Here is a 19,940-nt window from a genome sequence, read left to right as displayed (position 1 = left end):
TTCTTCAAAGGGTTCTCTTGCAAAAAGTAATAAATAATAACAATAATAACAATAACAATAATAACAATAATAATAATAATACAGGTATTTATATACCGCCTTTCTTGGTCTTTATTCAAGACTTTATTCAAGGCGGTTTACATAGGCAGGCTTATTAAAACCCCATAGGGATTTTTACAATTTGAAAGAATGTTCTATCTTACAAGAACCACAACATTCAGGTGTTACTTTCTTGATCTGGTTTCACATTCTGGCCTCCATCCTCCCACGCTCAGAGCAGATGGAATAACTCGGCTCAGCTTGTCAGCTGCTTCAAGGTCTCGCCATTCACGGTGCCGGTGGCCTCGAACTGGCGACCTTCGGATGTTATCTTCAGGCAAATGGAGGCCCTACCCTCTAGACCAGACCTCCGGCCCAAAAAGTAGATGCTGACCCAGGTAATAAATTCTGACCCAGCATTTTTCATATACGCTAACCCATAAATTCAACAATGGAAGTGTTGGCCTAAAAAACGTTAGCAACAAGAGACCCCATAATGATGTGGGAGAAGGAAGAGTTTCCTTACAACCAACTCAGGGGATAAATTTGACCAGGAACAGAACCCTGCTAGCAGCTGTCCAATGTTAATAAGCATCAACCTGCATTACTGTTTCCACCTGGGAGTTGCACCCAACATTTGCCTGTGGGTAGAGTGCCTTTGGTTTTTTTGCATTTGGGAACTTGCCTTGATGCTGCATTTGGGTTCAGAGGCGATTCCTACCCAAGGTGGATGAACTGTTGAGTTAGGCAGCTTTATAGCTCCCACATGGAGCTGTTGCTCAGTTTAAGGTACCTGCTGATGATTGGGGCTTTGCAGAATGAGGGCTTTGGGGAAAGGATTCCGCTCCTGGGGAGACAACTGGGCCCTGTCAGAAAGTATATGCTTTGCATGCAGAATTTCCCAGGTTCAATCCTTGAAACCTACAGGTAGGGTGTGTGTGTGTTTTACAAAATACAACAACCCAAGAGGTAGCAGCCTAGGCAATAGAGACTTCTGTTGAGAACTTGGAGAGCTGCTTCTGGATAGAAAAGATCTGGTATTGGAGTAGAACAGATGAACTAATGACAGGCTAAGTCAACTTCTTATATAGGGTGTGCAAATAATTTGATGCAGTTAGGTGTACTGTACATTTGATGGAGAATACAGGCACCCACCCCATTCAGAGAAGCTGGACTGTTCAGTGTTTGTATTGGGGACTCAGGAGAAGTGACACAGCACTGAAAGAGACAGGAGTAGCAGAGAATAAGAGAAGTTATTAAAGGTGTGCCCAGAGCAGCGCTTGTTTCATTGGGGTTTGGCCTTGCACGGTTGCAGGGAATTGCTTGATTCTTGTAGCATCACTGAGGTATAGGAAGTGGTCACTGCCTAGCTGTGAATCTTGGTGGAGCCTCGTGTAAGTCACTCCTTGCCAACCCTGTGCTTGACAGTGCACACAGTTCACACTGGAGCAGGGGAACTTTCTATACAGCCCCAATTGCAGGGTGTAGAATTTCCATTGAAGGAGTTCACATGGACAGCGGCAGCCCTTTGTGTGCAGACTCTGAACCAGCAATGGGAACTGCACACAGACTGCTAGATGGACACACCTTTATTGACCTTTGGAGAGAGCACACTTGCGTAGGATACGGCTACACTACAACTGTATTTTACTGTCATGGCTTCCCCCAAAGAATTCTGTTATTCAGTGTGGCTGCTGAGGGTTCTGTTATGGATCCCATTCCTCCTTGGGTTTCCTGTGGAGAAGGAATGCACAGCAAATCAGCCACATACCCTTCAAGTTTTTTGTTTTTGTTTTACTTGCTAAGCTTGCTTCTGCTGACAGATGGAGTCCTGCAAGGCTCACCATTCAGTCTACCTTTGTTTTGCTGCCCACCTGAGCCTTGTCATCTGCTCAGTGCAGGTGCCATCCTATCACCTTCAAAAAGTCTATTGTTCTTCCAGCCAGGTTTGTGAGAACTGACACATTGGTAAAATCCTTCCCCCCCCTTTCCCCCAACAGTATGGTGAAAACTGCTGCAGTGGTTTGGACTGACAGCTTGCCCTGTGGAACGGCCTCCTCCAGCTGCATTTCAAGCAGCTATCAAGATATTGACCGTCATTGGTGGATCTGTCTGTTGTGTAGCTGCTGGGATCAATATTGTTTAACCAGTTGCCTGCTTTGGTGTTTTGTAAGCTGTTATTTCTCTCCCCCCCAATCCATTATCCTCCCTCTCCAGCATCAGCTGCATTGGGTGCTCATCTTGCAGCACCCTCTTCTACTCTACTGCCATCATGACTAGTGAAACATCACCACTATCCTGGAGAATAGAGATCTCCAAGCAGAAGGGGAAGGAGAGAAACAAATTTAACATCATTACTGGGTCATATCAGTAAAGGAACCAGCAAGAGCAACCTCCTACCTCTTCACAAGGCCCCAGAACTGCAAAATTCAGGGAAGGTCTTTTTGGCTCCTAGGATTTTGGCCCCAAAGAGCACACTGCTCTCCTGTTGGCTCACATTAGCCATGCACAGCAATCCATTTCACATCAAGCAGAGCTTCCTCCTGCCCCATCCCTTTCCCAGAAGGGTTGCCTTGATCTCATTAGGCTGGTTTTGTTCTATTTTTTTTAAAGGGCCCCACCTCCAAGCTGTAGCCATGGTGACAGCACATTGGCCTAGTTGTCCTGGTGACATAGGACGCCCTCCAGACAAAGGGCCTTTTTCTTTCCAAGAGCAGGAAGTGCAACAGTTAGCTGAAGGCCAGGCACAGAGCAACACAAACATCTCACCCTTCATGCATTTTTATCCCATATTTCCTTCAGAGAGCTCAGTTTATTGCCTTGGTTTCATCCCAGCCCCATTCATCCTCCCAACTCTGCATGGAAGGTTGGAGAGGGAAAAGACTGGTGCAGTGTGTGGGGATCCAATCCCACATAACTCCACCTGCTACCAAGCAACACGAGTTTTGCTAGCTTCCCCACTTACCTGTTGATATGTCACTCTCCAGTGTCCTGGCTCAGCGCTCTTTTCCCCTCCCCATTGCCTGTTCCACTCTGTCCCCCTCATCCTTTTCCAAACAAGGGAGTGAAAAAGAGGAAAAGGGATAGCAGTGGAAGCAAACAGGTGGACAGTGAGGAGTACCCCCCCCAACACACACACAAGATTGTCAGAAGCAACCATTTCAGTTTGGTCTTATGCATGGGCTGGCCCTGTAGCTAAACTCCTACAGAGCTAGACTACTGGTCCAGCTAGCTCAGGATTGTCTGTGGACAGGGTTTCACTTTTTCCGCCTGCCCTACCTAGAGATGCTAGCCAGGGACTGTTTGCATTCCAAAGAAATGAGCTATGGTCCCTCCAGCAAGTGAATGCAAGCAGCATGCAACCTGTGTCCCATCAAGCCAATGGTCTGCATGGTATGTGCAACTGTACACATGAAGAGCTTCCTTCCCAGCCCATTTCTCATGATGACATTCTTTGTGTGTTGAAGTTAATGTATGAAGAGAAGAGCTAGACCATACCCACTGGTTTGCCTGCTGTACATGTACACATCAGGGATATGTTGTGAGGGCAGGACTTGGGTATGGGACAGTGGGTGTGTTTGAAAGCTAAGGGAAGCGGTGCTGGAGTTGTGGAAAAGAGCAAATGTCCATAAAATGCCAAGACATTACTGTGGGAGTAGTGGAGTAGTCTTGCTATGTAACACTTTCCAAGGGACACACATCAGAACTCTCACATTTATGCTGCACAGCAAGTGAACACTTGCACTCTAGAGCCAACAAAGTTAAAAGATTGCCTTTCATTTAAGTTTACAAATAGTGCAAGCGCATGAGATGCTCCTTTTTACTAGGAACTAAATATTGCCACTGGAAAGCTAGCATATGGTACTCACCCTGCAAAAGAAACACCTTGAAGACAATCTGCCTCTCATACAGGTGTCTTCTCCCACCTCCCACCCAAGTGACTCCTTACTCTGCCTAGCAGAGCAGTAACAGTTCCCAGCTCCTTTAGACCTGAGCTGCAGTGGGGAACAGCTGCCCACCACCTGCCTGTTCCTTGACCATCACTCAGTCTCCCTAGCAGGGCTCCGCCTTGGATTCTCTGCAGGGCCCCACTGAAACAGTAGGAAGAAAAAAGAACCAAAAATTAAAAAAAAAAGTTTATTTGCTGAATAAGGAAACTTTTGTAAAATTACATACAAAGGACAATCACTAAGCTATAGTGTACAATTTCCAATGTCCCACAATGATAACTATAATAAATACACATAACAAAACAAGGTAAAAAGCTAAGTTTTTTTGTCAGGCAACCTACAAAGTGGTTCCTCAAGTTTTATACTTGGCAGCATTTATTGGCATATTTTAGATTTGTATTTTAAAAGTTTGTTTTTGTAAGTGCTGCAGTGAAATTTCACATTTCTTTGGAGCATTTTTTCAAAAAGAGTCTAACTATGAAATACTGTCCAAAATTAATAGGAGAAAAGAAAAAACAAAATCAAGGTCCAAGAGATCCTATGCTCTTATTTCATTTATGTTTGGCCACTGAAAAAGATGGGCTGCTGTTCAGGTGCACGGTGAATCCAGTAACCCACTGGAGACTTTGAACAATTACCTTTCTAAAGGCTTCACTTATACAGAACTCTGGGAATTTCTGCAGCAGTCATAGATCCACCAATAGGACTAAAATTGTGCCTTAAGTGAAATCATATTTAATCACAATGGATATTTCCTCTAGTGGGGCACAGACGACTTCAGCAGTTCTGACACACAGAAATGGAAAAGCAGTATGTGAGCCAAATATAGGCTTCAAACAAGGCTCCCTAACTCACAGGATGGCTTTCCACATTAGTTTTTTTTTTTTTTTTGCAGCATGGGAATGCTCCTGGGAGTGTCATGTCTATACTACACGTTCAAACCAAATTCAGAGCTTTCTCTTAAATGACTACCACACTTGGCCAAGGAACCTTGGGATTCGTAGTTTTGTGTTATGTTCTCTAACTTGCAGCATCTGCAAATTTGCAATTGCCATGGTACTTCATGGAGATGCTATAATGCTTATGCTAATTTGAAATCATTTTCAAAGTAATTTATAAAGTAAATCTGCATTAACACAGTTGGATCAGATGAACACCCATTACTCTTTCCAGGAAAAAAAACAAACAAACCCTAATATTGCTGAGCTTCTCCTGGGCCCTGTCCATATCTGTGTGTACATCACCTAGGTTAGTGACCAGTATTAGTTATTCTTGTAAACAGCTCAAGACACAGAAGCCACTTGCAAGAGTACTCCTGTGTAGAAGAAACATAATACAGCAAACAACCCTTAGAAACGAAACACAGAAATACAAGGCTGATGTGCTTCAGTCAATACATTTGGCAAAAAGATCAGAATGAACAGTATAGCATCCTCTCTTATTCTGAGATGGAAGGGCAGTTCTGTTCTTTCAATATAAGTTTTTCTAGGCGGGTGGGGATAGTTCAATTGCATTTTACTGCTGGTAACCCATAGTACAGGAGCAGACAGTAGCAAAGGCCATAGCCTAAAACACTAGTTAATAAAGACAACTGTAAAAAAAAAAAAGTAGTGTCATATAGCAAATGGCTTTCATTACAAAAACATTTGAGGGCCAGTAAAAATATATTGAAGAGAAGATCTTTTACAAAAGTGAGGTTACAGACCGTGAGACAAGAGTGCTCACTGTAAACATCATGAGTTCGATCAGATCCCTTGTTTGTCATTCACAACAGTGTGGTTTCTTTTCCTCTCCTGAGCTCCATGGCCAAGAGCACTGCAAGGATTTGCATAGATAGCTTGACCTACTGTTCAAAATGGAAACCAAGGCTTCAGCTGGGTTCAAGATTCATTTACCTGCTTTAGTATAAAGATTACTCTTATGTTCTCTAGATATACATATCATTGGTCTGGTGTTCTTGAAAGTCCATACATGTCTTGGTAGATAGAAACACACACTGTGGCTGGCTTTAGCCGACTGGTGGCCTGGCCTGACAAAGTTGGCTTTTTTCCCTTTCAGTTAACAAGGCCAAAAGTTTCATTGGAAAGTTAGAAATTGCATCTATTATTATACCTGACATCTGAGGTCCTTAAGCATCCTGAATGTTGACCCAGCCTCTTTGCTAACTGTGATTTTAATAATTAGTCTCCCACTCCCCAACCAGTGAACATATTCACATCCGAACACGCAATACTGCATGTGGGGAGTTCCGTGGTTTGCACCAACTCACTATAATCACAGGAAGCACTGAGCCACTTTCTAATACTATAGAGGTCAGGCTCTGACCACCCCTGATTTGAAACAATGGCAATTTCTAGAGAAATGTGCACCTGCATCCAAGGCATGGAAATAGCATGCTAGAAACATTAGGGGCAAGGGAAGACAGGACGCATTTGTTAATAAGACTTTTTAAAAAAACTAGTAGGAAACATGGCAGAGACCGGTGACAATGCCCTATTGGGGGGGCTGCCAATCGAATCTCATTTTAAGGCGAGACTCAAACTCCACAACAGCATATCAGGGATCAACAAAAACAGTTTCATTCTTTTTTTGCGATTGGTTTTTGCACATGGTTAAAATCTGTTTCAGCACTTTCTGGACGTCTTCATCCATCTGGCCCTAGAAAAATAATGGTTGGGTGGGGAGAGAGAGACAACTTTAGACATTTTTTAAAAACCAAGTTTGTGAAGCAAGAATAAAAGCTAAATGCTTAAAATAGTCTCTTGAAAAAAAATGACAGTACTGAATTGAAAAGGGAGTGACTGTCTGCAAAATGCACATTAAATATATCTGTATTTTATACAGTTGTTGAAGTGCTGCCTTTCACTAGCATATTGACAGAGGAATTCCTGGAGAAAGTCTTCCTTTTACCTGCACAGCATAGAGAAGGTGTGTCCTGTAGACAGATACAATCTCCTGGTGTTGCTTCTTTGTGTCCTACAAATAAAAATGGCTGGTTAAGAAGAGTAAAAATACATGCCGGCCCAACCCAAGCCTTAAGACTGAGCCTTAGCGAGTGTTTCGTCCCTCCATGCTGAGCAAACTCCTTAGCCACTTCCTGGTCTTATTGAAGAGTTAAGCAGCCTCTTCCCTCCCTCACACATCCCCCCTTCTGCATAAGTTTTTGTCTCTAATATGACTTTGAGAGCAGACAGGAGAGTAGTACTAAAGAGGTCATGAAGGAGTGTCAGTAGCAGCAGTTAGTTGTCTACAAGATTTGGACTGTGACAGTTTTAGTTAGAACTGGGAAAGAGTTCCTAGTACTAGAGAAACAGTTGCCTAGAATACTCCCAAACCACTGTTTATTCTTAATGTAAATAGAGAGCATAAGTACTTTAAAGAATGTGGTGCTAGTGCTATGTGAGGACACCACATTCTACAGTATATATAGCAACTTGGCTTCACTGCATCCCAACACTTAAGTTACATTGCTATAACCAGTTGGGCATATTTAGAACTCAAAATAATTTTACAAACAGGTTCTCAAACTGATTTTTAAAATATGTCCCTCTTTGCAATTAGGAGTGAAATAACTGTTGATGTATAGCTCAGTCCCATCCCCCCCCCCAAACAGATCTCCTCAAAGACACCCAGCAGGTTACTAAAGAAAGTACAATTACTTCCAACCTCCACACTGCCCACACACCTCCTTTAAGAGGTAGAATGTTTATTCAATCACTGATCTCTGGTCAATGAAATACTGCTAAGCATGTAAGGCAGTGGTTCTCAAACTGGTGAGTCACAGCCCACCAGCCTGAGAACCCCCTACCGCCGCCCCTTTAAGGGATGGAGAAAGGGGGAAGGCAGTGATGCGATCTCCAGGATCATGCCACTGTGCAGGACACAGGGGCTTGTTTAAAAGTAACTCCGCCCCTACCAGTGTTCGGTGGGTGCAGGAGCCCCATGGAGCCTTCTGCAGGGCTCCCCCTGCCTTTAAACACTGAAATAAACATGATCACTTTCGGTCAATAAACACTTTCGGTCTCATGATCACAACCTGGAAGTGGGTCGCAATCATGGTTTTTTTCCCCAGTGTTTAGAGGCACGGGGCTTCCTGCACCCCCCTCTCCCCAAGACAGTGGCAGGGACTGAGGTACGTTTAAAAAACCCTATGTCCCCCGAAGCAGTGTGATCTTGCAGATTGCATGGTTGCCTTCCACCCCTCCCCTGCAAAGACTTATTACACTTCTCAAACTCTAGGAGAGTTTGAGAAATGCTGGTATAGGGTGCATGCTGCACCCCATCAGTGGTGGAGAACTCATTTTCAGTATGCTTCTTATTTCCCTCTCTTAGGTGATTATGGCTTATGGGTCAAGCACTTGATTGTATGCAAAAGGATTGGGTAGCAGGGCAATGAAAAAAGCCTCTGCATAAGACCCTGGAGACCTGTTCCCATATACAGCATCAGAGCCAAGTTATCACCTGCCAGCTGACTTGTATCTAGAACTTTTCTGCAGCATATTTGGCTATCTAACCTGAGGTGCACTACAGGTCTGGATTGCAGACTGACCTGCATGGGAAGATTGTTTAAAGTGAGCATCCAAAAAAACTAGCATTGCTATGGCGTGCCCTACTGACAATGTCTGGATGGTGAAATGGAGGGGAGATGACACCTCTGTATGAAGCAACACCCCCAGTAATGCACGGACTAGGACTTTATCTTAAAAATGGGATTACTGCCCCAGTTCCCTGAGGAATCTCTGCAGACACTGCCTGGCACTGATTCTCTAAAAAGTTCAAAGTGTACTTCTGTCACCACTTTCACTGCATGGAAGTCCTCAGAACCTGCAATTGCTTACAGTTCTAAAAAAAGATGATTAACTTACAGCTAGTTGGTTTTGCAACTGCTTGACTTGTTGCTGAAGCAGCTCCAGCTGCTGGCTCTGTCTTTTAGGAGTGCCAGTTGAGTAGGAAAGTTGAGAGAGGCTGTTCAGTGCTTCTTTCAATTTGCTCACTTCCTTAGACATGTCATGTATCTGGCAGGAGAGGGGTAGAAAGAGGGACACTGCATTATAAAGTATAAGGAAGGACCATAATTCCAAGACCCCTTCCCCATTGCATACATATATACTTAACCATGGTAGCTGTTAATCACAGTTTATTGCCCTAACTCTTGCAATGATCCCAAACATATAGGTGGACATATGGGGTATATACACTAAAACACCAGCAAGATCCTCCTTGCAAGCTAGAGAGCTGAGGAAACTGCCTTAACTATGTTTTATTTGGTGCAGATGTGATGCTTAATCATGAATAAAAATAACTCATGGTTTCAGTTCTTGGTTTGCGGCCCTCCGCTACTCATGATTTAGATACTCAGATTAAGCATACAGAGGGACTATGCACCTTTCTTCTATTTAAGACACAAAATACCAAGACCAGAGTGCTGCCTCTGCACCAGTTCTATATGTTATATATACACACAACCTCTTTCATATGCACATTGCTAGCTGCCTTTATGATGTAAAAAGCCAGGAGGTCCAGTTCAGCCCAGGATCCTCATTTGTGGCAGATGGTTCTAACAGATAGCAACTTAAAGGTAACTTACATAGCTTCTGGCACACCCCACTGATCTTGGCAATAGGCCCTTGAATGATTTTGCAATGTCTTTCAAGAGGATTTGCCTAGATCTATCAACCTCTCTTCAGAATTATTCAGGCAGTTTAACCTGCAGGACCTGTTTAACCTGCAGTTTAACCTGCAGGACTTTGAGTGCTGGACCACTGAACTGTTACCATCATCCAAATGACTGTAAATGCCATAGAACAAAAACAAGATTATACAGACACTGATGACTCATCTAGAGAGCAGTCTGGAAGTGTATTTTGGTGCACAAGCTGACCCATCTAGTCACAAGCATCTGGATTCATAGTAAAGCAAGTACCACATCTGGAAGTAAAGGCTTATCAGTTGCAGAGCACATGTGTTCAAGCATAACATTACAGACAAATATACAGGGTGAACAAAAAGTAGGTGGACAGTAAATACATACAATAGAATATAACACAAATGCCATAGTTATAATGAACACCATTGTTATAGTATAACCCTAACACAAACCCTATTCCACCTACTCTCCACCTACTTTTGGTTCACCCTGCATACTTTATTGCCATTCAAAACTCAAGAGAAATAACAGACTGTACAATGCCTTGCTTTGACCCCGACAATGCAAACTTTCTGAAACTAAGCAGGTCAGTGCCTGGGTGGGAAATCACCTCAGAAGCCCAAGCGCCCCATCTTGAGTTCCATGAGAGGACCAAAAAAAAAAAAACACCACAGAGTGTTTATCAAAATTTGGTAGAAGTTGCAGCAGCCAGTTAAAAAAATTGCATCGGGGCAAGATCCAGCCCACAGGAAATCCACTGGCCATCCCCAGCTGTCATACCTACCAACCTTTTTATCTTTATCCTCTTCTAGTTTTGAGAAACTCTCTGAAGCCTTCTTCATTTCAAGCAGCTCTTCTTGAGCTTGATGGTACTGCTGAAGCAATCCTTTGATTTCCTGTTCCTTGGCTTCAAGGAGAACCCGCAGATTCTCTTTCTCCCCTTTCACTTGTGAGATTCCCATCCTTAACTGTGAAAGATCTGCTGACAAGCTCTCTTTCTCTTTCATCAAGTCCTTCAGTCTGGATGACAAGGAGTTGACTTCTCCTTCGGATGTAGACCGAAGTTCCTCGTACAACACTCTGGGCACCATAGCTTCACACACCGCCTCCTCTTCTTCCAACAGCTCCTTCTGCAGACGCTGCACCTCACTTTCCTTGAACAGAAGCTGTTCTTTCAGATCATTTATTTCTTCCTCCATTTCCTTCAAGGAGGTCCTGAGGGCTGTAACCACCTGAAGATGCTCCGTGATGGAGACAGAGTTCTTCTTTTGGGAGTCAACCAGGCTCTGAAGTTGCGTTGCTTCACTTAACACCTTTGCGTACTGCGCCTTCATTTCCAACAAGGCACGCTCTGCTTGCTCTCTTTGTGAGACACTGACCTCCATCAGCTTCTTGTGCTCCTCCACTGGTATGCTTCCTGACTGGGCATCCTGGGGGACGCTCTTCTTTTTGCAATCCTCAAGTTCTTCCTGTGCCTCTTTATACAGCTGAGAAAGTTCACTGACCTGCCTGTTTAGCTCACTGATCATCCTGTTCTTCGCATCTCTCACCTCTGAAGCTTCTTCACTGCTCCCTGACTCCATCTGATCCTTCAGCTTGTCTTGCAGCCTTTTGATCTCCTCCTGCCCCTCCCTGTACTTCTCAATCAGCAAGGCCTTCTCCTGATTGATATTCTCAATCACCAAGCAATAGGAATTTTTCATCTCCTCACATTCTTCTGCCGACATAGTGCCAGCCACATTCCTCTCTCTCTCTTCCAACTTTTCCTCAAGCTCTCTCACTCTCATCCTGAGCCTCTCACCATCTTCTAGCACTTTCCTCAATTCTTCCTTTAGCAGTTCAACTTGTTCACATGTTGCTCTGAGCTCCTGCAAGTCAGCCTCTCTGCTTTCTGAAGCCACCAGGTCCAGCTTCATTTGCCTCCGAACTTGCAGGACCTCTTTCATAGCCTCTTCATACTTGCTTTGAGTTTCTTTCAGCTTCTGATTGAGGTCAGAGCCATTCTCTGAAACCTCTGAGCTGTTTAGGCAGTGAGTGGGTTCCAGTGCTCCAGACTGAAGCTGGGTCTCTAAGTGCCGCCTCCTTGCTTCTGAACTATCCAGCTTTTTCTGCACTTCCTCCAAGTTATCTTGCAGCCGTTTAATTTTTATTTCATTATTTCTTGCCTCTTCCTGAGCCTGCACTGCAATTGGAGAAGGGGAGCTTATTTCCTGAGCCACTGCTGAGCTTTCACTTAGCCTGTCTGTTGAGTGATCAAATTCCATTTGGGTGGAACAATATGAATCCAGTGTGCTATTCATGTCTTCTATTTTGAGTGCTTTCACCTGTACAAACAGCAGATGGCAGTATTAAACAATTAATTTTGATTCTAAGCACAATGAATTTCAAACCTTCTTTAAGCCAATGATGAAAACTAGAGGCCACATATTTCTCCAGTTACCAAGATTACCAAGTTACCAAGAAACTTTAACACAACACTGGAACATAAAAATTGCAGTGCTGTATGAGCCATCAAGTTCAAATTTTGATTGGTGGCCAGTTGAACACTCTTGACACACAGGCCTCCCCTCTCACTATCAAACTGATGAATGACATCTAGGTGACATGGTCATGATGCAGATACAGAAGTTATTCTATCCCCTCATCTCTGTTAATATTCTAGAGATATATATTATTATTCATTAATTAACAGGGAAATATCTCCCATCCATTTAACATCGCTTATGCCAGAGGCCACCTCCACATCTTGTGGCTATGAACTCTGTGAGTTAGCTATTTGTCGTGTGTCCACTCCTTGGCATTTATACTTCACACAGTTGATCCAAATGTTTAGTCCATGTTCACATGAATCTTTATATATTTCTGCAGAGATTATTGTAGTACAAAGCACTTTATTTTTGTACTGTTCACACAAAGTGCAACAGTACACAATGCCTTCCAACTACACTCTACAATAAAGATCACATTGAGGGAATATCACCAAGAGAACAAGTCCCAGTCCTGGAGATATTTAAAATTATTCACTAATGATCAGCACTTCCAGAATCAAAACATTTGGGATGGCAGCCAACATAAGAGAGAGGGTTTGAACCAAAGATATGAAGGGGTAAAGCAATTCCCAGAATCTTCATAATGGCTCTGTCAGCAAAATATGGATTTTCAATTTGGCATTGGAAGAACTGGCTACATGCCAGTTTTGTATTGTCTTAAGTCAATGAACATTTCAGAGTTTGTCACTCCTCTGATTTTTCAGAAGGAAGTTATAATCTCTCCCTCAGAGAAGGGCAAAGGCATCTGAGAACGAATGAAGATGCTCATGACTGAAAAAAATAGCAAACCAGCAGTTTAGTTCAGGAGCAGAAATTTTGTAATCCTGTTTAACTCATTTTTGCTTGACCCACAGGTGCCATTTGGTCCCTGTTGCATATATGCAACATTGGGCAGAAATGGCTTAACCTACCAAACTTATGTTCTCCTCTAACTTACTTTAACCTGTATGTCTACTCCTAAACACAGTTGAATGGCAAGGAGTAGCACAGTATAATAAAACATCTTGGACAAACAATAGTTGTTTTTAAGATTATCCTATCCATTCAGAAACAGAGAATGTCAACTTTCTATACTCCAGTACCTAGATCTTTCATGTCCGAATATCCCACCAAAGAGTTCTCATTTTGGGGTAAAATTAAGCACTTCTTGTCAGTCAGCACACCAACACATGAAATTGTTAAAACTCTCACCAGTTCGAATTAACCTTGGAGAAGTGAAAAAATAACCTTCAATTTCAATCTTTTACAACCCCATGCCCCATGCACTAAACTAATTAATTAACCAATTGTCCTGTGGTGTTCCATGCTTCCACTGTCATTTTTTTTGTAAACTGCAGTGTACTGCAGTGGGTTCGTTCCAAGCACTGACTTGGATTTAAAAAAAAAAAGTTTCTTTGCTCCAGTGACTGAAAAACAGCCTTGCTGACCTTTTGACTCTTATCTTGACTCTTATCTAATGACTCTTATCTTAAAGAGTCATTAAGAAGACAATCCATCAGCACTTAACTCAGCCCCTCCCTTCACCAATGCAAAATTATCACTTTCTTTCATGTGCTGGGGAAGGGAGGGGTCTGAAGGAGAGAGGAGGATTGATGGATTGTTAGCCTGCTGCCCTCTCACTCTCTCTCATTAAGGAGGCTGTTGTTAAAGGACTGTTCAGTTTTTAAAACTGATTTTAAAGGTATGCATTTTTCCCCTTCTCCAGGGATCAGCACATTCCTTCTCATTTGCAGGGGCCATTTGTGTTGAGTCAAATCCGTTTATAAAAATCCAGTGTATAAATAGGCTGGACCTGTATACTCTGATGGGGTTGGGATCACCTTTTACCCCAACTGCACTGACAGCGAAACTGAAATTGACCTGCCTGTTTTTCTTTTAAATATTTATGTAATATGTAGATATATGTACAAAAGAACTACTAAAAATCACTACTATATGTACAAAAAAATCACTACTATTATTGACTATTAGTTTTGCTACTGTTTTCTTCCTGTATCACAATGGAAAAGGTTTTATTTTCATCTTTGCTGATGTTATGCTCAAGACAATTTCCCAAGTTGGTTATTTGTATGCTTTGTATGTGTACATTTGACCCCAATGTCAGACTAGTAAAGAACACTTCTTGTTCACATGACAGTTAAAAAAAAAAAAAGCAAACACCATGGACTTTGTTGAGGACTGTTGTGCAACAAACCTGCAATTTTTCTTGTAATTTCTTATTATGTAAGGTGAGAGAAGCAATTTTTGCTTGCAATAGTGAAAGCAGATCTTGTTGGTCTGTTTCTGAGCTAATGTCCAATAAACTATCAGCACCTTGAAAAATAAACCAGAAAAGGAAGGGAAAGCAAATTAGATGCACATTGTGGAATTATACATTAAACCAGCGATTTTCAACCTTTTTCATCTCATTGCACATTGACAAGGAGCTAAAATTGTCAAGTCACATAATTAGTTTTTTTGACAAGTGACAAGGCACACTGGCCTGACAGCAGGGGTTCACACTCTTCCAGTTGCCCTACTAACAAATGACCCTCCTCCAAACTCTTGTGGCATACATGACCATTCACGGCACACCAGTGTGCCACGGCACAGTGGTTGAAAATGGCTGTATTAAACTAACACATCTGTGCTTCAAGATGGTACTGCATTTAGTTATAAAAAGTGGAAATGCATGAATCTCATAAAGAGATGACAAATTTAAAAAGGCTAGAGCGACAGGCTGAACATTTGATAAAAACCTGAAAACTATCACTGGCCAAGATCCTCTTATTGGTGCACAATGATGTTTTACAAAGTGAACATCTTGTGTATGCTGGACATTAAGAGCAAAAAACATGTTCAGTTTCAGACCACACATTGGGACTACAACGTGCAAAACTCTCCCCATCTCTACAGAAAAGTCTTGGACATATTGTCAGCCCCATTTTGCCAAGCTGGTTTTTGTTGTTGTGCAGCATACCCTACCTCACTACTTTCCCTGATGATTCAGGTACTTACCTATGAAAGATTCAGTTTATTGTGCTAGACAGAAGATACACTGATTGGTTTGTCCTTTGCCAGGGTATGACAAGTTACTCATGCACTCTCAGAGTTCAGAACTACCGCTCTGCTGCCGCTGCTGCTGGAGACAAGGCTTTTGAATTGGTGACTTAACAGTGCTAGTAGCCTTGTAATTTTGGAAAAGGCAGCATACAAAATGCTGGATACATACAAAAAGCCCAAAATTATGACACTTCTATGCTGCTCTTATCCCAAGGAACTCAGGGCAGTCTAAATGGGAAAAAAGTTATCCTTTTAAAAAAAATTAGAAGTTTTAAACATATACAATGAAAGAAAGATAGAAAGACAGATGTCTGTTTGCTGCCTCTGCGAGTTTCAGAGTGGCTGTTTCTTCCCAAGAAACCGGAGGGAAACTGGAAGTGACTTTTTCAGCCATATAAGGCCCTGGAGGGTTTCCCCAAGCCTCCAAATGCTTTACATGGCTGAAAAATGTCACTTCCAGTTTCCCTCCGGTTTTTCAGCCAGAAACAGCCATTCTGAAGCCTGTAGAAGCAAGTGGACAGATGTGTGCTGGCTCTAAGGGTTTCAGAAAGGGGAAGGGACCAGAGTGCAGCTCTAGTCCCCTTTGGAGGGCTTAAAGGGGCCAATCATGGATTTGTTTATCCGCGAATTTCAGTATCCACAGGGGGTCCGAGAACTTATGCCCCGCAGATACCGAAGCCTGACCTCTCTCTTAGCAACAATTCCAACTTCCTTCTGAACATCACCATTTCACCTTACAATTTTCTCTCTTATTCTTTAACTCCCTTAAAAATTGCCCTTTATTTAAAACTTTATCCTCATAACCACCCTATGACTTAGTTTAGGCTAAATGTATGTGATCAGGCCAAGGTCATCTTGATGTATTTGATGGCTGTTTATGGGACTGCCTTAGAAGGCTTTGTGGAAACATCACTTAATACAGAATGTGGCTGCAGAGGTACTGAATGGGACTAGCTGGAGATAGCACATCTCCGTGTTTAAACAGCAAACTGGTCACTCGTTTATATCTGGACACAACAAAGGGCTGGTTAAGAAAAACAGAATAAAGCCATAAATAGCTTTATCTAGCTGTCTGAAGGACTATCCCTTACCAAACAAGGTTATTCAAATCTGACTATGGAAGCCCTCCTCCTCCACCATCAGAGGTTAGGTAAGTGGTGACAGGAAAAAGGAGTGCTGAGTGATATTTTACTGATTGTGTTCTTTTTATTGTATTGTTTTTATCTTTATGATGCCTTGGAAAGTTTATGTTGAAGGGCAGCTAACAAATATTCTAACATTATGGACCTGATGACTTAGACTCCACTCTCCCTGATCAAACACTCTAGAGGTTACACATGTACACATAATTCTTGTTATGTTAAATGCCAGGAAATGCCTAAGTATCCTTCAGCAAAGTGCCAAGATGGCCAAGGAGACGGTAAGAGTCTCCTTCCTTGCAAATTTTAAGATAAGGCGAGTCAACAGGATATCCTCAAGTAGTTCACGTCTCTGATTTTACCAGTCTGGCCTAATAGGACAACAATTCATAATGAGACATGGCAACTTGCTACTGGAGGTTCAACTTTCAGAAAACAGCTGAGGGGAGGAGGGAAAAGAGAGACAGGAAACAAGGACATTCAAGTATCAGGCTCTACACGAAATCCCTTTACTGATGCCTTACCTGTGGTGCTTTCACTCAGTCCATCCTTACTATCACCCTGAATGGCACTGATCTCCCCTTGCTGAAACACAAACACATAAGCAACTTCCTTTACAAAATGCATCAAAACTGATGCAGTTACAAAAAAGCACAGAAAGGTGAATATTTACACACCAGAAATCCTCTTTTGAGGGAATACCTGATATTAGAGTAGGTTGTCACCCAACTAAATATTTAGGCAAATGATTGCACTGCAATAAATGTGCAGAAATTGGCAAAACCTCTGTAAAAGGGTTTTTGAAACATGGAAAGATGTATATGGTTAATTTACAACTTAACAAAAGTTAGTGCTTCTTATTAGGAATAAATGCCCTTAAGAAAAACAGTATCATTCCTTATTACAATGACACGCCAATCCAAAATCAAGTGCACTCCGTCTCACCAATTAAACTCAGTCTATTGCTTAATCAACTAACATTTTAATTGATTAATCTATTAATTACAATTACTCAGATCTGCAACACTAATTGTGGTAAAATTATCAAGAGTTAACATTTCAAAAGACATTATCTCTCTTCAAGTTTGTGGGGGCGATGGAATTTCAGGACTCATTGTGGACCTTTCACCTGGGAGAGTGCCATTAGACCATGCAAACCACCACAAAATAAGAAGAGTTCATACTCAACCAGAAGCAAGACTGAAAATGAGTATACCTTGGATCCCTGTTCAGCAAAAAACGGTTGGCTTTTCCCAGATACTGGAGTTGAAGTTGTTGAATGTGGAGAGGACAAGTCACTGAGCTGAAAAAGATGAAGGCATTTTAGGGATACAAACTGCTTCTTGCTAGCAGAAGACATAGCTCTCCCTTAGTTCAAACACAAGCAGGTTTATACAGTTGACTTTAGACAGCAGCAAGCATGCAGCTGAACCATCACCCAAGTAATGCCTCTGTTTAATATTAAAACTGCTGGTTAAGATGTTTGAACTCCCATACGCAAAGCTGTCTGGACGCGTAGGGGAATTTTAAGCCACTTGTTGAAAGACGCAACTGTCAGCATCAGATGAAAGCAGTACCTTTATAAGCTCTATGGCTCTAAACTTAGGACCCTATCGTATTCCCCAACAGACCCCCTGTAAAACGAAACTAATACGGGTTCTCAATAAGCCACCCTATTTCAACCTTTATGAGGATTCACTGATGGTACATACAAGAGATGTGGACATAAAAAGAGGATTTGCACAAAGCAAATTTAACCAGATGTATTCCTGACAGGACACTCTTCCACCCTCCCCACCTAGCTATACACACATATATGCATACACACACACGCGTTCACATTACCTGGATAGGACTGACTGGAGGAGGTGGTGGGGCTCTGCGTTTTTTGGGAGTTCCACTTCTTTCTGAACTTAATCTAGAGGATTGCTCATGCTGAAAGTTTCACAGGCCAGAAAAGGGAGGTCTGTTAGTTTGGTTAGTAAGGTCTGCGTTAAAGTTATTCTTAAAAAGCATAAGAGAAACTTCAAAACCATTCATGCCTCATCTCATTCAAAGCACTGCTGTGCAGAGGTATGACACATGCTTAAACCACAAGCTTGTCCATTTGCAACACATGCTTCAGTACATTAGATGCAATAAATACAGCACACATTTTCCTGCTGAACAGCGATTGAAAACACTCTGCTATTCACTGCCTCAGATAGCTTGTTTGATGCCAAACATTTTCAGGATAGCCAGGAAGAAAGACTTTTTCCTTCACTCCTATTCCAGAACATTCACACTCTTGGAATGTTTCAAAGCCTCTTCCCACCTTTTTTTTCTTCTTCTCCTCAATAATAGTTAACATTTACATAGTGCTTTTCAAGTGTGCAAATATACTTTACATGCATTATCTTGATGTAGTGCTTAGGACAACCCTGTGAAGTTACTGTCCCCATATTGCTCCTGGGGAGCCGAGAAGAGTGGTTTGCCTAAAGTCATCTTGTGTCTTAGTGGGTTTATGGCAAATGCTAGATTCAAAGAGGGAGAAGCCCCAATTTGTTACTCTGTCTCTTAGCAAGTCTCTTAGCAACAAGCCAATAGCCTACTAGAGAGCTAACTGGTTCTCTCTCTCTCTCTCTCTCTCTCTCTTCCCTCCCTTCCACCTCTGGTCTGCCTGTTTGCCATTCAGATATTCAAAAAAATGTTGTTATGGTTGAAATCCACATACAGAGGTAAAAGAACTCTTGTGACAACCAAGGGATCAGTGTCTAACTGGCTGCTCATAGCACATACAACATATCAACAAACAGGAGTTCCATGATTTCAATCTCTCATTTTTTAGGAAAAAAAATTGCTAATAGAAGCCATGCTATTGTCAGCCATGCTGACTTGTAAACAAGTCAGAATGTGGCCATGACTCTATGTCCCCACACACCATTTTGCCCAATTAAAATCTCCCTGTAGCTATTTGCCCATGTACATGTACCTGCATATTTCCCTCTGGGGGTCAGACAAATGGTGCAGGGGGGAGAAGTGTTAACTACTCAACCACTGCCAAGGCACTAATAGATTTCCCCTCCCCCTCCCTGTGACAACTACATTTTTTTTTAATATGAGAGAGCCTGATCGAGGATCTCCCATCTTAGATCTAACTGTGCTCACAAGACATTACATAAGATGGGAATAGCAACATTTGTCTTGAAGGCAAGTTAGCTTAGTCAGGATACCTCTGTTTTCCTCTGACAGCTTTCAGTTGAAACAGTTTAGAGCTCCATACAAGGGTTTAATGAAGCATGTTTTAGAAACTTTGCTTACAAACTCAAGCATTTCTACTGTGGGTTATCTTTTTTGTAGTTTTTTGTCATGCTTATTAAGCTAGGAAGTGGTCTGCTTTTTTTTTTTTTTTTACCTGTTTTGGCTTTGTTGGCGACTTCATATCTATAGAAAAGAAAGAAAATGCTGCATTTTATACTCATGACATAAACTTCTTTCTGCTTAGGAGACTTATACCTAGATCAGAGGTCAGCAACTTACGGCCCGTGGGCCAGATCCAATCCGCCACCCAAAGTAATCTGGCCCATGCAGAGCT

General features: G+C 42.2%; 1 protein-coding gene across 2 annotated transcripts in view; it reads right to left on the bottom strand.

The window, feature by feature from the left end:
• Positions 1-4,162: 4,162 nt before the first annotated feature.
• Positions 4,163-19,940, bottom strand: part of RAI14 (retinoic acid induced 14) — a 104,888-nt gene continuing 89,110 nt past the window's right edge. The window contains exons 11-19 of one of the 2 annotated variants that reach the window (XM_066614107.1): positions 19,761-19,789; positions 18,212-18,301; positions 17,583-17,669; positions 16,891-16,951; positions 14,380-14,498; positions 10,425-11,960; positions 8,855-9,004; positions 6,900-6,965; positions 4,163-6,647 (exon numbers count right to left, since the gene is read on the bottom strand). In XM_066614107.1, coding sequence (XP_066470204.1) covers positions 6,546-6,647; positions 6,900-6,965; positions 8,855-9,004; positions 10,425-11,960; positions 14,380-14,498; positions 16,891-16,951; positions 17,583-17,669; positions 18,212-18,301; positions 19,761-19,789 — 2,240 coding nt within the window. In that variant the 3' untranslated portion in view covers positions 4,163-6,545. The remainder of the gene's footprint in view (positions 6,648-6,899; positions 6,966-8,854; positions 9,005-10,424; positions 11,961-14,379; positions 14,499-16,890; positions 16,952-17,582; positions 17,670-18,211; positions 18,302-19,760; positions 19,790-19,940) is intronic. The other variant, XM_066614106.1, reaches the window with a different exon arrangement.

Source organism: Tiliqua scincoides, chromosome 2 (genome assembly GCF_035046505.1).
Source record: "Tiliqua scincoides isolate rTilSci1 chromosome 2, rTilSci1.hap2, whole genome shotgun sequence".
NCBI lineage: Eukaryota > Metazoa > Chordata > Lepidosauria > Squamata > Scincidae > Tiliqua > Tiliqua scincoides.
Note: the sequence above shows the minus strand (reverse complement) of the source record. Positions and strands in the feature narration are given on the sequence as shown.